The sequence below is a fragment of the Thermobia domestica genome, chromosome 8, assembly GCF_964235325.1.
Source record: "Thermobia domestica chromosome 8, izTheDome1.hap1.1, whole genome shotgun sequence".
Lineage (NCBI taxonomy): Eukaryota > Metazoa > Arthropoda > Insecta > Zygentoma > Lepismatidae > Thermobia > Thermobia domestica.
This window is the reverse complement of record NC_137461.1, coordinates 105,716,743-105,739,500: the sequence shown is the minus strand read 5'-3', so window position 1 is coordinate 105,739,500 and position 22,758 is coordinate 105,716,743. Positions and strand designations below refer to the sequence as shown.

Here is a 22,758-nt window from a genome sequence, read left to right as displayed (position 1 = left end):
TAATTAAACACAAAGAAACTATTTGCTGAGCAAAACAATTCACATTAAAAACTACATACGAGTGATAGTTTCGTCGACTAACATTTTGGCTTAGTGTCTAATGAAGCCAAAGCCAAAGTGTTAGTTGACGAAACTGTCACACACGTATGTAGTTTTTTAATGTGAATATATTGTTTTGCTCAGCAAATAGTTGGTTTATGTTGAAGTATATTTATTCTTTAAACTTTCCAGTCTCTGATCATATGTTTTTGCACCAAATTCCCTCTTGCGTTCATGACTGAGTGAGTTTTTGGGAAAGTGAAGATGGGATGTATTATATCTTCAACATGAAGAAAGTTTATAAGTAAACTTACTAACACCAAAAATATAGAATACAAAGCTCTTATTTATGCGCGCCAATGTTGTCAGGTCAAGATTAAAAACCTATATAAAGAATGTTGCGAAAACCAAAGTTTTTGGTTTCGAAGTAGTAAATGATATTTTTCCACGTTTATTAAAGTTACTCTCGTTTAAGATTAAATGAAGGAATCCCTGTTGAAATGTAGAATAATCCATGTGCATTATGTGATAATTAGAGGGTTTCCTCACGCCATATTCTCTATAGTTCGGAACGACATTCAGAGTGACGACCGACCTAAAGAGTTAAAGTATTTGTAACTCTTTGAGTCTGAATGATTGATATGTATTTACTTCTGTTCAAATAAATGTTTCGAGAGGGTTGAAATCCAACCCTCATTATTTTTATCCTAGCATATTATTCAATTCCACCTTTTATATTAATTTTTGTCGTACACCTTAGCTTATATGAACATTTGCAAGTGATTTCGTACCTCCTGATTTCCACTCCTTTTATCCAGAGAACATGTTATACATTCATATAGCAGATTTTTATTTATTTATTTCTCATAAGATCTGCAGACAAGATCAGAAAGGTGATTTAGCTGTATTATTACTAAAAATTTGAAAAATCATAAGTATTGAGAATGTGCCTTAAATTACATCTGTGCTATTAATGAGCTCGTTAATAACTCAGTTTTGTGGACAAAAGCAGTGATAAGGACTGTCGAAACAGTCCAGAAGTAATTCCTTGTGACACAATTTAAGATAAATTTCTCAATATTTTTTAAATTAATAAATTTATTTTTAATAAAAATGCATCAGTTCTTACCTTTAAATAAATACTTAATTACAAATTTGGATGAGGTAAACAGTTTCGAGGAATACACATGAAGAAAAATGTTATTGAAACTTTCAAATCACTAATAACGATTAACGAGAAAGCAAGATAAAAATGGTAAATGGAGTAATATGCCATAAATTTCGGTTGCCTCATCAAAGTTACGAAAATTCAATTTAAGATTCTTGCTAACTTCTTCAATGTACAGAGAAATATTGTCATAATTTAAAAATGACTCCTCAGAAAAGCAAATGACAACCGGTATATAGCTTGCGAAAAGTCAGGTTAGAAACAAAGGTAGGGCAAAAAACCGACATATATATATAGAAATAGGATTAAGGAACTTGTTACATTAGAGATACTAAAAGTAATGATAGCAGAATTTTAGAACTGTCAAGACGGTTGTTTACACAAAATAAGAAGATATACATATGAATCATTATAGTGTTATCAAGGTTTTCCTTATTTAATTTGAACGTAGATAACCTTATTAAATCGTGGCATCATAATGTTAATTATTTTAAAACCGACATCTGAAACATAATTTCGTCTACGTATTCCTAACTTTCACCTAGTAATGTTAATGAAAACCCTATTAATGTCATCTAGTAATGAATAATTAAATATCAAAACACCATACCAAACAAAAGTTCTGTTTTCTATATTTTTAGTTATATTTAGTAAATTCTCGTATTAATATTTAAATGTAACCTGTACACTACAGAGTTCTCGCTTTTCCAAAAACTCATTCACAGAAGGCACAGGAAGCCTTTGAAAATGTGGTATGAAATAATATATGAAGGGACATTTGTTAAGTATATAGAAGAATAGCTAGTAACAATGCAATTTGTTGTAAGTATTATTGCTTTTCCCGTATTAAATAGCTAAACTGCTAAGATAATATTAACCAACACTCGCCTATTATGTGCCCTTGGTAATGTTTTTTCGTTTGTTTTTTTTTCCGGATTCCATTAATTTTATGAACAATACTTTACATGCTAGCGTCTACCAGACGATTTGTCAATACAACAGTTCTTATATTGGTATGGCTAAGAAAGATATATAAGATGTAAGGTACGTATATATAAACATTTGTGTGTCTTAGTCATGATATTTTTGAAGAAGGTCATAGAAAAGTCACGAAAATTACTGAAGTCAGTCCGGTAGACACCATGAATAAGCATCTTCAAAAATAACGAAACTATAGCGTTTACCACAAACCTTTGTAAAATGCAAAATTGACTTATGCACGTATACAAAATAGCTGCTCAAAAAAGAAGTAAACATCTGAAAAAATTAAGGAATGCTTGTTTTCTGTTCTCTAAATATAGTACAACTTTGTGTACGAAAGTTAAAAAATAAAAAATGTCTGTGTCCGTTTAATCTGAAATTGAGTGTTTCAAATGGATTGACCCCCCCCTCCCCCCACATAACACAATTATCCAAATTTATATTGTACATAGACAGTTTTGTGTAAGTTGATCCAATTTATCTGTGGGGTAAAGAAGAGGAAAAGGAAGAAGAAAGCACTGAAGTCAAGTGAAATGTAACATTTTAAATTGGATGAAACATGTGGAATGTTTTTATATTGATACCGGTAAGTTGTGAGTTAGTGTGTGTGTGTGTGTGAATAATCACAAGATTTTAGAGGGAAAAAAAAAAACTAAGTTCAATAAAATGTAGAAATATTTTTAAAGCCGAAACTCTTCATTAGTTTTTGGCTGTCGAAGGCGGTGGGATTAATTGCCGAAATCATACTAGGAATTCAGGAATCCGATTTTGATTCCAGGGGACATAATAGGTGAGTGTTAGTTAATCTTAATAAAATGTGGCAGAGTGTATCTGTGTCAAAGTACTAAGGTAAGAATTATAAAATGATAAGAGACAGCTGTCTACTGGTAAGTGATAATAAGTATATTAAAAGCAGAACACAGTCGGTGAACCGAACTCAGAAGTTACGGGCGGACAAAGCTATGTAACAGAACCTTTGTTGACGGGCTACGCAAAATTCCGTTCAGATCCAGCCAATAGTTACCGATAAATAAAGTATAACATACAAGCTGAGACTGTTCCTGGCCGAACTCGACCACCAAATATAGCAATCTTTATTCCTCAGACGAGGGTTGCTTACTTAGTAGATTCGGTTTATATCCACCCAGTAGTTACCAAGTAATGAAGTATTCCTCCCCCCCCCCCCACACACACACATACCTACATAACACGAGTAAAAGTATAAACTTTCGTATACTTACGCCGGGAGCTAATAACAATTCATTTTTTGGAAACAAACAAAATCTAAGATTAAGAACTGCATCCTAAAAGTTACACGAGATCTAATATTTTACCATAATAATAATAATAATAATAATAATAATAATAATAATGCAAGTTTTAATTAAACATCATCAACATTAAATATTGTTTCATAATCTCAGTTATTAATTTGTAATAAGTGTCCCAAACACATTAGTCTATTAACCAGGGTTCGACCGGATACGTAGGCAAGATTATCGATGGCTGTAAAGAGGCCAATACTATCGATAAAACACTTGAATATGTAATGAATTTATTTCCAAATGTTATTATAAATGTGAAGTAGAAAGGGAAATGGAGTTCGAAATTAAAAAAAGTGGAACATGAAGAGGCATGCGTGCGTATTTTGACGGATCTACTCTTTCACTGAGTTATGTTTCTCCTGGTTTCAGGAACAAAGACGATGTGACTTTTTGTAGAAGTTAGATAGGAAAGGAAAGGTTTCGTGAATTGAACATTTGCCCTAAATAGAAATAGCAGTTGTTATATGATAATTATACGGCTTTTATGTGTAGTGACCTTAATTTGGGAAATAGTGTGATTGATAGTCGTGTGAATTTGGAGATTTCTGGGCAGGGGAGCTTTGGAAAGAAATGATTTGTAAGGAAGAAGACGCAGCGGTATTAGAAAATCAATAGTGTTGTGTGATACAGTCCGAAATAAATATTCAAGAAGAAGTAGAGATGTTTTCGAGATGAGGCTTGCTTACATTTTTCCAACAGTCTAAGTTTCTACAAGAACGTATTATTCGTATTTTAAGATGTGGTTCAAATTCAAAATACTTTTTTTTTTTTTTTTTTTTTTTTTTTTTTTTTTTTTTTTTTTACTGCTCAATAAAAGAAGGCAAAATAAAAATAAGTTGGACAGTTGTGTTAATTCTAATAACCTCTCGGAATATGTTTTACTTCCATTGAATAGCATTACTATTTATAAAGATCATGGAGATTTCGAGTTGTTCTAACTTTCCTGAGAATACACCTACCCCGTTTAAACAGTTAAATTACAATTGTTATATTTCGTTTGGCAGTAAAATACGTTACTTTAAAATGGAATAGTAAATTTATTCCCCGAAAAATACAGATGACATGAACCTTCCGTTAGACGACCTCATTCATAATCATGAACTGCTTGTGCTTGTTGGAAGGAACCACCAATTGTATTAGGTTGGTCCGAATGAAATGTCCGCTTTGACATCTGTTGGGAAACTCACCTTAACAATGCAATATAGAAATGGACTAAGGTCTTGCATCTAACATTACACAATCAGTGCATATCCAGTAAACATACTAAGTTGTGTTAAGTGTACCATGAATAATTCACAATTGTGACTTTTCTTTACAAATTCAAACTGGGACATTCTGCAGTAAGCCATAAAGGATATTAGCAGTCCGTTTGGGCTAAAAATGTCGAGCGAATGAACACATCATTCGCCGTTAGTTTGTCAAATTTCGTTTCGGTGATACAGCATTGCGAAATGACCCTCTTGTAGGCACCGATCAACATCATGTTTGGATGAATTCCTTAGGAACATCTCGAAAAAGTGCTCGTGCTGATGCAGACGAGTTATGCATACACGTTACGAGTGTCGTTCGGCGGCTCTGTGCAATGGGTAAGGTGAAAAAACTTGGGTCATGGGTACTACATGAATTGACACAGGCCACCAAGAATCGCCGTGTGGAGGTATTCAGTTCTGTGAGAGTAAAGAATAACCGGGAAAGTTTCCGGCATCGGATTCAGATAAAAATTGGATCTGTTATGAGAATACTAAACGATCTGGTCATTGGTCGGGTCGTGATTAACGTCCAGGACAGTTTCCTAAACACTTCTCCACCCACAAAAGTTGTTGTAGGTGTGGTACAGTGATCTATAGGAGAGTGAGCCACCATCTTCCTTAGGCGAAATGAAACCATTAATGCAGATTGTTACACCATGAAACTCCACAAAATGCTTTACAAACAAGTATCCACCAATGGTCAGCAGACATGATGCTCTCATGTTGCACAGCAGTGGTTATTCACATGTGCAAAGGACAGTGCAGACTCTCTGTGAGTTGCAGTTTGAAACCTTTCCTCTCCCACCATATTCCCCCAATATCCCTTTGATTGACTATCTCGATCACTTCTTGAAAGAGAAGATCTTCCCAGATTGGGCAGTGCAGCGTGCGGTTGAGGACTTCTTTGTATCGCAGACTCAGACTTCCTTCGCCATGGAATATACAGTCGGTGGCTAAGCGATGACAAAAGTGTGTAGTTGTAGACGGCTATTGTTTTGATAAAGCAGGTACTGTAGTTTTATTTTTTTACTTATTTATTAGTCTTTAGAAATAACGCACCTAGGATGCAGATTTCATTCACACCAACCTAACATAAATGGAATTGCCGTTGTTTGAACACCATAGAAATGAAAATAGCTGTGTATTGAATTTCGTCGTATAAACGGAAATTAATTAATTTTTTTAATTGATGGCAGCAGTTCTTCGAAGATGGAGCGAGAATTGAAGCGGCATTTCGAAAGTACTTCCATCGAGCGGATGCGAAACAGGAAAAAGACAGTTATGAGATTATTGTGTGTCATGCAAACGTCATCAGATATTTCGTTTGCAGGTGAGTGAAGGTTTGGGGACTGTAGGTAAGTTGAAAGTAAAAGTGATTTTCCATCATTATATATAACTTTGAAATAAATTTACCAGTTTGATTAAAATTTCATTGAAAGCACGTAGTTCTGTGTTCGTTACATCGGAAACTATAATCAAATTAGTCAGTTTATTCCAAAATTATTGAGAAAAAAAAAAAAACGCGTGATTGCACTATTGGTTTCGACGGTACAAAGAACAAATGCAACACTGGTTATTAGAGTAAATATTATCTGTTTGCCTGGTATCCATAATGGTTTCCTCTGCATCAAGTCAATTGCATGTTGGTAAACGCGCTGAATTAAAAGATTATTTCCCCTTCCCGTAGAATGGACTTAATACTAGTTAACCACCACTAGCCTGGATTCTTTTTGAAAGTGACTCCACAAGCAGTTGTAGGTATAGCAGAACGATGTGAATTCACTCTTTCATCCGTGGATCTTGAAGTTAGATAAAGTACTGGGATGCCTTTTTATTCCTTTTATCCACTTCCCCAAATAGATCCACAGATTTTTTTCAGTGTGTTTTAAATCTAAAAACTTCGCAGGCCAGACGAGGTCCTACACAAAACTTGAATGTTCCTCAAATCATGTATAAACTCTGAAGTCTGTAAAGGTCCTAATCATATAAGTCCTTAGATATGGTACTAATAGAAGTACTTTCTCAACAACAGCAACATATTTTTCGAAAATTCTCTATCTGATGTTTCTACCTAGGTATTTACTGGAAATGCGTCACATCGTGGTCAAATATTCAACGGCTAAAGTACTTTGGATGCGAATTGCTCCGTCCGTCCCGGTTGCACTGTTTGTTATAGAGCCCTACAAAGTTTCGATGTTTGTGATACTGTAGTGCAATAATGAACTGTACTGTAGTGTACGGATTTACAACACTGAATAATGAGCATGGTACATGAAGATTTGAAATATGTAGTAGTCTGACACGGTTCACCCAAAATTGTAGACAGTCCTTCACTTACATTAATAAACCGTTACAGAGCTCTTTACGTAAGTCGAATATTTACTATAATAAAAAAAAAATATTCACTGACACGTATGAAAAAAATGCGAAAAATCTAAAAATACTGTTTAATAATACTGCGATAGTCAATTATTTAATAGACTATATAAATAGGCCCAGAATCTTAAACTAGAATTTAGAAATTTAATATACTACTGCTTAGTTATGTAAGTACTGTTCATGGAGTTTACTTATATCGAAATTTCGTACGTAGATATGAATTTACGTAACTCGGAAACTGTGGGAGAGCCTTGAAATTGTGGTTACGCATTATAGTGGTTCGGATTCCACCTTAAACTATAGTAGGTCCATGTTTCGTATAGCCTCGGTGCTGAAACGGATGCTAAACTCCAATGAACCAACAAATCTATATGAGAGAGAACGAGAGATAAAATAACTAAATAAATAGAAAAATGAGTACAGAATGCTGTTTTGTGTTAATGTAATCTGATCTCCAAGTATTGGTTGTATGATAATAATAGGCTTAATTTCCATTTACGTGCTAGAAGTATTCTGAAAACTGCTTATGTATTCTCCGAATCGGACATATTATTTTCAATGTTATTATTGATTGGTCGAAACATCATTTACATGCCCTAGATATTCTTTTTCTCTCTATCATAATTGCGCTAATTACTAACACAGAACTATTATTTTTGAATAAATATTTTGACATTTTATCAGTTGAAATTAATTATGGAAATTGTATGAGAAGGGCTTAAATTAAGTAGTGGAGTTCATTAAATAAACCGCTTTCTTCCTACCATAGTGCAGTTGATTTTTATTTGAAGACATAAATATTAACTTCTTGCTATCAGTTTTTAAGTGTAATGTTTAAATATAATTCAAACGAGTTTCAGGGTTTTATTTCACGTTTAATTTTGTATTATTTTAACTATATAATGTACAATGATAATACCATGTAACGATTAGTCTATAGTGAATGTAAATATATAATGATGAAATTATCTGGAAATATATAGTTGGTGGAGACTGGAACCTCGATCACATGCTTACTAGATAATACTGTCAGTTATTTGTGAGCATTCTGGTTTAATGTCAGACGGTTGTGCTCCTTAGGCTGAAAGGACAGGGATAGTTAAGGAAAGTTGAATGATTGTGAAATTAAATTGTTTTGTACTTTCCGGTCGGGAATCGAACCTGGGATCCTGTTTGCCACAACCACACGCACTAGCTATTAGACCAGCGGGGAGGACTTCAAAGATAAAACATAATGATTGTACAGGGAGGACCGTTTTGTAACGCTTGAAGCTCTTTTATAACTTATAAACTAATAAATAAAATTCGATGAAATCTTGTAACATGTAGATATCGACAGAGGGACATTGTTTGGCATGCTCCACATACAATACCACTCGATTAACAGTGTTGCCAACAGTATCACAAACATCCGTAAACTTCCAAAGTTTGGAAGTCTCAATAATAGTAATAACGCAAGTGAGACGGACATAAGTGTCAATGTATCGTGGCGGACATAAGTCTTTGACTAGGTAATGGCGACTACTTGGAAACAAATGCAGAGTATTAGAATTAAATCTGTCATATCCGTACTTTCGTGTGAAGAAGAAACAAACTTCTAAACTAAAGGTTTAAGAACAACTCAACTTATTAATATAAACTATGCCGAGGATTATTGACTTATATCATGATAAAAGAAATACGAAAGACGTTTTGAAATGAAAAAAGGTAACATACAACTTTCCAAGCGGAGGCAAAGAAACCTAACGTAACCATACTAAAGACGAATTGTGTACCGCGTAGTGATCGTGGTTCAGTGGTCAAGGCGCTCGACCAGTAATCTGGAGTTTCTTTGATCGAATCTCCGTAAGGGAGGTATTTTTCTTACTTTAGAATTTTTGGTGGCGATGATACACGTTTTATTATTTTCAGATATTTAATACTCGGATGTTGCACTACTTGAACTATCAAATCTTCAGGAATAATAACAATTAGTATTATCTCGTAGAAGATTAAAGGTTAGGAGCTAATTATCGCTCAGGTCATACCATTACAAGCAGAAACGTGACATTTGGCAAGAATATTTCGGTTTTGTTTAATGTTGCCCACGAGAAGAGGAATTTCTCATCTCGTTTCTAAAACAAACAAGATAACATGAGAATTAACATTGTGCATTCGAGGCGGGGCAAGGCTAACTCAGTTTAAAGTCTCGCTTTTAAGATGAGAATCGAGACGACACGAAAAGTATCGTAAACATTTCTCGTTTTGTCTCGATTCTCGAAATAGTGTATGTCCATTCTTTAAGTAACAATTGGTCGGTAGGCTGAATCTTATAGGCTGTAGGCTATTTTGTTATTTTGTATTTCAGATCTCATTGAATTATGGTCTGTGTAGGTATTTTTGTTGCGTAGCTTTCATAATTACCTCTGCATATCCTAAAAATTAGTTTATTACATGCCTTACTGTTTAGTGATATTCAGTTATTTTTACTACAGTTATTTTCCATAAAACATACAGTAAAATACTTTCCACATTATTATTACTGAATATTTGAGACCTCAATATTACGTCCTATTAAAATGCAAATAAGCATACTGAAGTTAAGAAAAATTAAAAGAAATTTTTTGGCCCCTCTATAAGGATGAATTGACTTATAAGAGATACTTTGGAAGGAAAAGAGGGGGAAAAGGTGTCAGCTCCGGGACAATATGAAAATCGAACCTTCGGATGCCTTAACAGAAACTTAAGTAGAATTTGTCTTCATCACGATACATAGTAACGCCCTTTCTTTGGGTAAAAGACATTGGATTATGTATGCGTTATATTGATATTTTTTTAAAAAATATACATACAAATATAAAAAAGAATAGTTCCTATTTTAAAATTTTGGTTGAACAGATATATGGAACGTGTTGGAAATGGCGAACGAAAATAATATTATTTCTACTAAGAGTGGAAGAAGTTAGGAACAATTCCACAATGAAACAATAATGTTTCAGACACATTTATGACTCATACCTTATGTATTCATGAATTGTTTGCTAAACACGCTAGTTTTCAGGGAGTACGAAAGGAGATTGTGGACTGTGACGTCATGTTGTCAGTATTTCTTCTGTGAAGGAACTCGTTTGAACTCTAACTTGTAAGAACGAGAGAAATTGACTATTTTTCATGTTGTTATACGTCAGAAATATCAACATTCTAATTTATAAAATATTTCTTAACTTCTTCGGCGCAAATCGAACCGCGAACCCTTACAGTACGAAACGAATGCTCAAGCCACTACCCTAAGACTGCTCTTTCAAGTAAGAGTCAAGAAACACTCGTCAGGGAAATTGCAAACGTTTACGATTACAATATTTTATTTGTGATGAAACACTGATTTCGGTCATGATAAAATACTATAGTCCAAAGAATTCAAATTAAAAAAAAAAAAAAAAAAACTACAAACACGCAAGAACATAAAGGAGAAAGTGGTCTTAAGAGTAATTCGAATAATTAACTGGAACCTCGTGCCTTAGATCACTCTTTTTTCTGATTCACCGAAAGTATATCTCCGTAACTTACCTCTATTTTATATTCGGTTATTCTCGTTTTACAGTTATTTGCAATAACCTTGAACGACAGGGACACGAACACATACATCGAGGACATTTAATATTTCAAAGGCTCTCCCACAGGGAATCGAAACTGAGACCCCGCCTACTAAACTATTATATGCGTGGGTTACCTGGTTCGTTTCCAAGGCTAGTAAGCTTGATACGGATAACGTCGTGCTCGTGGGTTTTCTCGGGACACTCTCACTTTCTCATTATATCAATTCGTCCATCATAATTCACTTGGTTTAATCATAATCGTGGGACATTAAACGTAAAGATTACATTTTCAATATTTTAACCCAAACCAATCCAAACCGAAAAACAGTTGTATTTTCTATTGCTCATTAACGTGTTTTCACAAAAAAATATATAGAGAAAAAAACTTGGGGAATCGTAATTCCATTCAAAAGTGAAACAGCAGACTCATAATACCTTATCCTAAAACGAAACCATTACATATCATTTGGAACTTTTCCAAATTATATACGGATATTCTGAAAAGTGGCAATATAGTGTGTTTTCAAACAAAACAACCAAATTACGGTTCGTTTTCAGAAATAAACGGACACATTCTGTTTCAAGTTTAAACCGAACCCAAACGAGTTAATCCAGAAATGGCGTGGGTCAATGAAAACTTGACCCACGGCCCACTGACCCAGCACCCACCGTGACCCACGACCCACCACCCATCCTAACCCACTCTCACCCATGACCCACTATGATCCACTCCGACCCACCATCCACCATGAACCACTGACCCACTAAAACACATCGTCATCAACTCTGACTCATGAACCACGGCCTCTTTACCGACTAAAGAGTTTACACTTGTAATACAACCAGGTTGTGAAATTCTAATCGGAGTTTGAATTTCTACGGTCAATCGTTCAAGCATCGCTCTGTTACAATAACGATAGATTTGATCTTTATGATATAAAATGGTAAATTGTTTGTCATGGGTAAAATTACGATGAATTTCAATTAAGTTATCATGTTCTAATTATTTCCTTACGGATGAGGTTTTTAAAGTTCCAAATCAGGGTAAGTAGACCAACGTACAGAAGCTTACATTACAAATTTTATGTCTATTTTTCTCACAACTTTATGATTTGATTGCCCTGTGCTCTAAGCGCTCCATATAATAAATAAGCTTCAGCAATTATTATAGAGAAAGCGCATGGTAAGCAGGGGTGGATCCAGGAGGGGGCGATCGCCCATCAGAAGAGGAAACTTTCTTATTTTATATATAAATAAAACCCAGAGTTCGGAGCTCTTGAAAGTAGCTCTAAGTAGCAGTATTACAACCCACCGCTTCCCAGAAGTGCGTCCTGGATCCGCCCTGATGGTAAGCATATGTGGATATATGATACGAAGCACTGTATTGTTTGTGTCTCAACTAATATCCATTGTTTTCGATTATTTTTACAAACTAACCCACTATCAATTTACCATATATAGAAAATGCCGTTCCTCCCCATAAAGGAGAAGTTTTTAAAAAAATGCTAAGAGACGTTCTGTTCATTTTAAATAAAGAGATAATATACTGAATTTCAGCTCCGTAAGTTGAGCAGCTTGTAAGATACTCAATTTTTTTCGCGAAAATTCGGATCCCCACTATCCCTTAGTATATTATTATAATGAAAGCAATATGATAACATCCAAGTTGGGATTAAGGCCTAACTATATACCAAAATTGATTTCATTTGACTGCAATTTGGCCGTAATGATTAGGCACACATAGTTACATTCATTTTTTATATAATAATTTATATATTACAGTGATTCAAAAATGTACTTTTTCCTGTAGTTAGCTCCTCTAAAAACTCTCAGTCTCGAAAGCCAAGTAGTACTATGGGTCTTATTGCTATTATTATAATTACAAATATCAATATCCAAATATGCCTCAAATTCTTTTTTCACCTAGAGATACTCATCTTAGGTAAGTAAACAGAAACAAATGTAAAAGGGAAATGGAGGCCTTAAAAGTAAAACGTAGACAAATTCACCAGTGTTCAGAAGGGTATTTTAAAAGCACGCTCGACTCTACTCATAGAAGCTAAATACGCAGTTCTGGTTAAAGTTATCCGTTTCTCGCCACGTACCATAAATACAGCAGAAATCAAATAACTGTTACTAGTGGTCTTCGTGACCGAGCGTACTAGCGCAATGCGCTAGTAATTATAATTGCTTTTGGCATGGGTTCAAACCCGGGCAAGGAAAGTTTTTTCTATTTTTATAAAAAAAATAATATGCAAAAAAGTGATTTACACCCTCCATTCCAAAAGAAACCGAACGTTTTAAAAAAACAAAAAAGCAATGTACATTTTGGAACAAATCATTTTTATTAATCAATGTATTCCCCTTCTGCATCGATACACATATTTGCACGCTCCAACAAGTTGTCAAACGACTTCTCCATGTCCTTTATTGGAATGGTCTTTAGGACGGCGGTCGTCGCCTTCTCAATGGCATCAATCGATGCGTGCCACTTTCCTTTCATCGCCAAATGCAGTTTCGGGAACAGATAGAAATCGCACGGAGCGAGATCTGGTGAATAGGGCGGACGATGCAACCGAATAATGTGATTTTTGACCAAAAATTCAGTTACAAGTCGCGAACGATGTGATGGTGCATTATCGTCCAAAAGAGTCCAACTGCCGATTTCGCGATATTCGGGCCAAATACGACGAATTCTTGCCAGCAAACGCTTCATGACGCCCAAGTAAAACTCTCCAGTGACTGTCTGGCCGGGCTGAACAAATTCTTTGTGGATAATTCCTTTTGAATCGTAAAAACAAATCAGCATCACCTTAACTTTTGACTTCATCAAGCGACTTTTTTTGGGTGTTCCTTCATCCGGCGCTCTCCATTCAGCACTTTGCCGCTTTGTTTCGGGCTCATATTCAAAGCACCACGTCTCGTCACCAGTTACAATCGATTTCAAGAAGTTTCGATCCTGCCGAGCACTTTTAACGATGTCTTTGCAGTGCGCAATTCGATCAACTTTTTGGTCTTCGGTGAGTTTGTGTGGTACAAACCGCGAATTAACCTTCTTAAGGCCCAAAACTTCGGTCAAAATGCGGTATGCGGTTGTTTGAGGAATGCCTAATTCCATTTCAATAACTTTCACCGACGATTTTTTGTTATGTTTGATGAATTCACGCACTTTTTCGATGTTTTCTTCCGATAATCCGGTTCTGGGACGGCCTGATCTCTCTACCCGATTTGAATCGCCTGAACCACTCGTAAACTTGCGTACGGGATAGACACTCATCACCATATGCATTTTGTAGCATTTAGTGCGTTTCACTAAAAGTTTTACCCAGTTTAACACAAAACTCAATTGCAGCTCGTTGTTTGAAACTCATTTTCCGACCGATGTACACAACACACTGACAGTTGAAACGCAATAACTTTGTTGCCGTGCATCCAAATGTCATGACATTTATACCAGTTGTCAATGAGGGACTACGCCATCTACCGGTAAAATATTACAACAGATGGCACTAGTGGTACTATTTGTTTTCAAAAGTTCGGTTTCTTTTGGAATGGAGGGTGTACTTACGTTATGTGTGCAGTTTTGCTATACAATTCCACTGTATAAGAAGAAGGAGTAGTAGTAGTAGTAGTAGTAGTAGGAGGAGGAGGAGGAGGAGGAGTAGGAACGGGTTAGAAGCCCCGCACACCAGAAGGTTTGGACCAGGTCCGCAACCAGCCACAGTGGTTTAGAGAGACCATGAATATGTTAGGGGAAGGACAAGTGATTAAAAATTTTCTTACACATATCTAAATTGTTTTTTCTGTGTTGAGGTCTGGATGGGCCACGAAAAGTTTAGGGGTACCAGGCCCCCTAGCCCTCCTCTGGTTGCGGGCCTGGTTTGGACAATCGCAAACTGCAACCAATCAGAAACGCGCCTTTAGATTCTATGGCTAGGGTCGAGTGTTAGAAGAAATATGCTGTTCAGGAGATGCTGTCTACAATGCAGTGAGCAGAGTGGGTCATGGTGAGTAGTGGGTAGCGGGTCACGGTGGGTGGTGGGTCGCAGTGGGTCACATGCTGTTGACCCACGACCCACTAACACTCAGAAAACTTGACCCACCGAAACTGACCCACTTCAGCTCTGATTGGCACTTTTCAGAATATCTTTACATATTTTGGAAAAGTTCCAAATGGTATGTAGTTTCGTTTTAGGTTAAGATATTATGAGTCTGCTGTTTCACTTTTGAATGGAATTACGATTCCCCATGTTTTTTTTTTCTACATATTTTTTGTGAAAACACGTTAATGAGCAATAGAAAATACAACTGTTTTTCGATTCGGATTGGTTTGGGTTTACAGCTTGAAAATGAAATCTTTACGTTTAGTGTCCAACGATTATGCCTGTTAGGTTGAGGAAGACTATGACTGAAGCAAGTGAATTATGATGGAAGAATTGGTAGAATGAGAAAGTGAGAGTGTCTCTAGAAAACCCACGAACACGATGTTGTCCATCTCAAGCTTACTTGCCTTGGGAACGAACCAGGCACCTCACCCATCAGATAGTTCAGTAGGCGGGGTCTCAGTTTCGATTCCCAGTGGGAGAGCCTTTGAAATATTAAATGTCCTCGATGTATCTGTGTTCGTGTCCCTGTCGTTCAAGGTCACTGGGAATAACTGGAAAACGAAAATAACCGAATATAATAGAGATAAGTTACGGAGATACTTTCGGTCTTTTTTAAAATTTAAACTTGAATTCTTTGGATTATATTTTATCATGACCAAAATCAGTGTTTCATCGTTAATAAAATATTGGAATCGTAAACGTTTGCAAGTTGCTACATAGACGAGTGTTTCTTGACTCTTATTTAAAAGAGCAGTCTTAGGGTAGTGGCTTGAGCATTCGTTTCGTAATGTAAGGGTCCGCGGTTCGATTCCTACCGAGGAAATTCAGAAAATATTTATAATTTAGAATGTTGATATTTCTGATGTATAATAACATGAAAAATAGCCAATTTCTCTCTTTCTAACAAGTTAGAGTTGAAACGACTTCCTTCACAAGGGAAAAACTAATAACATGACGTCACAATCTACACTCTCGATTCCTACTGTATGAAAACTTCGCGTGTTTCCAAAACAATTCATGAATACAAACAGGTCATCCTTAAGGCCTACTATGAGTCATAAATTTGTCTGAAACGTCATTGTGGAATTGTTACTAAGTTCTTCCACTCTTACTAGAAATAATATTTTCGTTCGCCATTTTCAACACGTTCCATATATTCGTTCAACCAAAATTGGTAAATAGGAACTATTCTTTTTTATATTTATTTGTATATTTTGTTAAAATATCAATATAACGCATACGTATTCCAATGTCTTTTACCCAAATAAAGGGCTTTACTATGTATCCTGATGAAGAGAAACCCTACTTAGTTTCTGTTAATGCATCCGAAGGTTCGATTTTGGTATTGTCCAGTAGCTGACACCTTCTTTTCCCCCTCTTTTCCTTCCAAAGTATCTCTTATAAGTCAATTCATCCTTATAGAGGATCCAAAAAATTTCTTTTAATTTTTCTTAACTTCAGTATTCTTATTTGCATTGGAATAGGACTAATATATTTAGGTCCCAAATATTCAGTAATAATAATAATAATAATATAGAATACAAATTCCGTATGAGGACGGATTGTATTAAAATCTGTAAAATCGCCCATAGCGTTAGGCAAAAGTTACAAAATAGTCGGGATTGGAGACAAGTGTCAGTATCATCAGCACATACCCTCTGCATAATACGTCCCTACAACTAGCGAAATGTTAAAACGGAAAGTTTCCAGGCAAATTTCATGTAGAAAGTAAGGATACTGAACTCACAAGAGTCGTAAGGGAGTTTGTTTTTAAGGAATGGTTATGCCGGCTAAGTTACAGGAGACGTCGATGATAAGAATGAAAGAAATATTGGAATAAAGGAACTGGGAGGGAGCGGAACCCGGAGAAAACCTAGACACACGGTGTTTGTTCAGCACAATGCCCACTAGGTGGGAGCTGGGTGGAAGAGGGTGAACCATTAAATTAACAACACTTCAGTAATAATAATAATAATAATGGTTAAAAGTTTTAAAGTTGCCCTAAATATTGCAAAACTTACTTAAACGTAGGGATTTCGGAGAGGGGGTTCTGTACCTTCAATACACACCTCTGCAACTACCCACATTTTAAACAATGATACTTTCCACTAAAGTTTCATGTAGAAAGTATTCTATTGTATGTTTTAAGGAAAACAACTGTAATAAAGATAACTGAATATCATTGAACAGTAAGGCATATAATAATATAACTTGTCAAATATGCAGATGTAATTATAAAAGCTTTGCTACAAAATATATACACAGACCATAATTCAGTGATCTCTGAAATACAAAGTAACAAAATAACGTATAAGATTCAGTCTACACAGCAATTGTTACTTAAAGAGTGGCATACACTATTTCGAGAGTCGAGATAAGACGAGAAATGTGTACGATACTTTTCGCCTTGTCTTGATTCTCATCTCCAAAGCGAGACGATAATTTAAGTTAGCCTTGTACCGTCTCGAATGTAAATATTTTTTGCCAAATGTCATGTTTCTGCTTGTAATGGTATGACTTAAGCGATAATTAGTTTCTAATAATTTTTAATCTTCTACGAGATAATAATAATTATTATTACTATTATTATTCATGAAGATTTGATAGTTCAAGTATTGACATATCCGAGTATTCAAATATCTGAATATAATAAAACGTGTGTCATCGCCGATTAATCGCCATCAAAATTCCTTTAGTAAAAGAAAATGCCCGACGTGGATTCGATCCAAGAACCTCCAAAGTACTGGTCAAGCGCCTTGACCATTGAACCACGTTCACTACGCTGTAAATGATTCGTCTTTAGTCTTGTTACGTTAGGTTTCTTTGCCTCCGCTTGAAAATTGTATGTTATTTTTCTTCGTTTCAAAAAGTCTTTCGTGTTTCTTTTGTGATAATCTTCGGCAAAGTTTATATTAATAACTTGAGTTGTTCTTAAACCTTTGGTTCACAAGTTTGTTTCTTCTCCACACGAAACTACAGAAATGACAGATTTAATTCTCATATTTTGCATTTGTTTCAAAGCAGTCACCATTACCTGGTCAAAGACTTATGTCTGCCACGATACATCGGAACTACCTTAGTGTCGAATACCATGACCATGATATTACTTATTTTAACATCCAGAAATAAGATTACAAGGGATTGAAAATTTTACTTTCTTCAAAAAAGTGTTATTTTTGAACAAAGCACATCCAATCACATAGATGCTTTACAATGAATGTAAAGATCATAATGCCGTTTCTAGGAATTTGATACTTCAAACCATTTCGGAAATGTGAAAAACTTGGGTAGAGATTGCTATACTGCTTAAAAAGACGTAGCTGTTAGATTTTTATAAAATATGTTGTTTTCGTCTTTCTAATTTCAACAAGTTTGTGCAGTTACGTAGTTTTAAGGAAGGAAGCAAACTTTACTAATGTTCATCATATCTATGGAATGAATTGAGATATCAAATCACTGTAAAAGATTATGGTCTTTACGTTTGTTGGAAACCATTCATGTGATTAGTCGTGATGTTTGTGGAAATGCTTTTTGAAGATTTTACTCTTTACTTCAAGATTTTACTCTACTTTACTTAGAAAAAAGTAAAATTTTTCTATTTCTTGTAACTTTTCTCCTTCTTGTCAGTAGTACGTCATATCATGGTCATAGTATTCAGCAGTAAGATACATCTGATGTGAATTGATACGTCCGTCTCACTTAACGTAATTACTTCTGTATAGATCTTCGAGATTTGGATCTTTACAGATGTTCATTACACTGTAGCGACCTTCGTTTGTAACACATAATAATAAATGTGGTAGTGTGAATTTTTGTTTAATATGTCGATTTTAAGTATACAATAATCTGACATAGTGCCATTTGAAAGAATAGAAATTTGTATTGAGTTGGCAGTACTGTTAATCGAGTAGTATTGCGAAGTATGTCGAACAATGTCCCCCTGTCGATTTTTGCATGTTACAAAATTTCATCGATTTTTATTAACTAGTTTAAAGTTTCAAGGTCGTTTCAATATAAATAATCCACCTTGTATATATACATATATAATATCTCGATTCTTGCTGAACTAAAATATCCACCAATTAGTTTGCTTGTGCAAAATTGCAGCAGTTGATTTTGCAATTGGGAGAATAAAACACCAAAACAGAAACACTGATCGTGTCACTAGTAGCTCAGTTGGTCGTTTTAGTGTGTAGTACTTATCTTTCCATCATTCAGTCATCATTGAGTGTTTCTGAACATAAAAAGGTATCTTATAATTAGGGATGGAAATGGAATTCCAGAACTAGGAGGATGCTGTCCTCTTGCGTTCTCCCCTTATTTCCACTTCTGCTTATAATACGTATAAATATTAACAATCATCTTTTAATGCCTTTGAAACGTCGATGATTTAAGACTGTTTCTCTTCATGTTTACCTTGCAAATGATACTGATTCGACTACTGACTGTTATCACGTGACAGTTTTTTAGTACGGCACATCTATGTCCTTTAGCATTAACTGTTATTGATACTTACATTGGTACGAAAGAGAAACTTCATAAATAAATATTTGAATGTTAGTGAGAACGGATGAAGTAGAAAATCATTTAATGTAATTTCCTTGGAAGTTACCGTTACTGAAACACAGTCAGATACTATTTAGTTATTCTATACACGGGCGAATGACAAGGATGTAAGATTATCCCTGTAAAAGATAATTCTTTGTGTATTAGTATGCGGAGGAAGAACAATCTGCAGCAAGCTGAATGGCAGTGACAAGTGTTTGAACATGGCAAGAATATGACAGGTGTTTGAACGTGACCGTGGCAGGCATATGGTATGTTAAGAATCTTGCCAAGTACATTGAGCAACTCTGGAGATAGAAGAAACCATCAATACTGTAGGTCATTTCGAGATTATAAAGGAAATTCCAGGTGAACTTGACAGCGACGATGTGCGAATAACTGTCACGTCAAATTGTGGAAAATTGACCACAACACACCATTAACCATTTACCGTCATTGGTTGTGTGTCCAAACCTGGACAGTGCATACTCCGCAGGGTGATACCACACTAATTGCTCTTCACATATTTGAACCGTTCCAGAAGATATTAGTTTTTAGACACAGTAATGACAGAAGATAAAAATGGAACCGAAGTGAAACATGAATCGCTAACATCAGCTGGCACCCAAAATAGATTCAGTAGTGACACTAACAGAACAAAACGAGTTCCACTCGCCTAGGGTGATGTGTGTTTGTTAGAATATGCGCAATATTATCCGTTTTAAATTGCTACACTAAACCAGACTAATCACAACAGAGGTTTACTGTCAACAGCCGGCCGGCCATACACAGTAGGATCACCCATGTGAAATAAGAAGTTGGGTAGGGGAAAGTGACTCACCCATGTTTTGTGTCTACAAATCTTACGCGTAATGTTTCTCAGTCTCCAAAACCTTGTGACGGGAAAAATTGCGCAATGTGAAGGACGTGCGATGAGCAATGACTTGAGTGTTTCTTCCAAATCCGGAGCTTTCTTACTGCTTTTACTGCTTTGTAGTTCAAAATTGATTGACAGGTTGTAAAAGCTTGTAGATTCAGGAGATGATTATGGATGAATCTTGTGTTTCTAGCATGGCGTGACCCAGCGTTTAATTTACTGTATTACAACAGTTTCATTTAGGAAGAATGTGTAGATGAAGCTATAATTGGAGACTGCAACGGAATGGTACTCGAACTGCAAGTCAAATTTCAAGTTGTGTGCTGTGACTAGCACATACATTTCTTCTAGTTGAGAAATCTTAGAGTACTTTATTATTAGTATTATTATTATTAATGTTGTAATCGTAACATTGTGTTTTGTTGATTTCCAGAGCCCTGCAGTTTCCTCCTGAAGCTTGGCTTCGAATTACGCTTAATCATGCAAGTATTACGTGGGTAATTATTCGACCGAATGGCAGAGTTGTCCTCCGTACGTTGGGTGATACAGGTCATATGCCACCGGATATGATAACTACCAGCTGACACCATGTTTCCGAAGTCTTCCGTTGGAGACAACATGCATAGAACTCTTTGTACATGAAGTATTTGTGTATATGGATGTGTGTGCGTATGTGTGTGTGTGTGTGTGTGTGTGTGATTAGCTTCTGTTACTAACATATCGATTATTGTATTAATTATTATTATTTAGAAGTGATATTAATTTGTTGTTTCAATTTTATTTAATTGAGGTGGATTTTTATTCTTGGATAATGCAGCATTTTGATTATGAATGTGTATAGATCATATTTTTTTTAGTCGAGTTTTCTATTGTGAATGTATGTTGTCAAAGAAAGAGTATTAAGAACAATCGACTGATGTTTTTCGTAATAAATAACAATATTAATTTTGTTTGATTTTGTTTTATTACATAGTAAAGCAGAGTTAATTTCCTTCCTTGAAACTATAGGATTGTATAAATTCATAAGTTTTCTCTCCACTCCCATCTCAAAGCTGTGCAAATTCTCTTTCGACAGCAGATGAAAGTGTACGAAAGAACAGTGTGATGACTAATACTATAAATACATTGTAGTTTAGTGATTTGCACGTATGCCTTTGGTGCATGGGATTAGTGTTCTATTCTCAGTGGGCAAAGATTAAAAAGTTTGAGCGTATTTCGGTATTTGTACTCCATCTTAAACTCTAGAACGTCTCTCATGTGGCCTCAGTGCTGAAAGAGACGCTAAACTCCAACCAACCATGAATACGTCAGAATTGTTGGAAAAAATCGGTGCAGGAAAAAATTAAAGGAGGAATAAAATATCATGAAATCATGAGAGATAGGGCAAACAAAGGAAAATATAGCTGATGCATGTAAGAGTTCGGACGATTTGTTACATTACCATTAACTCAATTAGAAAGGGTGCTATTTTAAGAAAATTTACATCAATATTAAAATGTTTTCCTTTGATTTCTTGAGAATATTTCTGCCATTTTTAAGAAAATAGATTTTCATGTAAAAGTAACAATGTGTTGCATAGATAGAGATGCAAGGGCTCGGAAAAAATCGGGCTTTTTTAAAAATAAAAACTCGGTTTTTTTCTGCTTCGCTTTTTTGCTTGGGAAATTTTGGTCTTTTTTTAAAAATTTTGCTTTAAACTGATAAAGCAGACTTTGTTTCGCTTCTCTACAACAAAAAACTTATTTAAATAGTGGTTGTTGCAAATAATAATATGAAACCTCGAAAACAAACCATGAATTTCAAAAAGTTTTTTTTTTTTTTAATTCTTAACATATTTACATTATAAATTCCAAAGGATTAACTAATATATGTAATAATATTTTAACCTCTTATATACAATAAGTACTTTTAAAAAATGATACACAAATAACTAGCAAAATTGTATGCAGTATTTTACTTCAAAATATCACACACCCTCTTTTTGAACGAAAATAAAGAAAAACATGAGAGAAATCTGCACATCAAGAGCTTCGTTTCGGATAGTTTTGTACATTCTTGAAATTTTTCAGTTGTTTTAACTTTCATATACATTGTATGAATATTTCAAACAAATTTTTCACTGATTGATCGCATACGTAATAATCTGTTACACCTATCAGGTGCTTTGGATCTGCAAAATCGGTAAAGCTGCAAATTCTGTAATGCACTTTCTGTTCCTTAAGCTTGTTCAGAATCGGGAAAGTATCGAATTTTCTCTTCATGGATCATATACATAATAGACGGTTCATCTGAGCGTATGGTTTCCTAGGCTGTAGAATATATAACCAACATCACGGTTTACCCAGTCCTGAAGGTTTCTGAATTTTTAACAAGAAAATTCAACATATCGTTACGAAACTTTTTTTTACAAAAAAAGAAAAGCTATGGAATGCATTTAAAAAGAGTGGAAGAATCAATCACTGTTTCAATTCACAAGGAAGACGACAAAATTAATTGTAATAATTACCGAGGCA

The 22,758-nt window shown here is 35.1% G+C and overlaps 1 protein-coding gene across 3 annotated transcripts in view; it reads left to right on the top strand.

Moving 5' to 3' along the window:
- The window catches only part of LOC145693114 (serine/threonine-protein phosphatase PGAM5, mitochondrial-like), a 39,684-nt gene extending 18,489 nt beyond the window's left edge, over positions 1-21,195 (top strand). The window contains exons 4-5 of one of the 3 annotated variants that reach the window (XM_081768822.1): positions 5,963-6,093; positions 20,679-21,195. In XM_081768822.1, the coding sequence (XP_081624948.1) occupies positions 5,963-6,093; positions 20,679-20,829 (282 nt within the window). In that variant the 3' untranslated portion in view covers positions 20,830-21,195. Of the gene's footprint in view, positions 1-5,959; positions 6,119-20,678 lie in introns of all 3 variants that reach the window. The other 2 variants (XM_081768821.1, XM_081768823.1) reach the window with 2 other exon arrangements.
- The last annotated feature ends 1,563 nt before the right edge of the window (positions 21,196-22,758 follow it).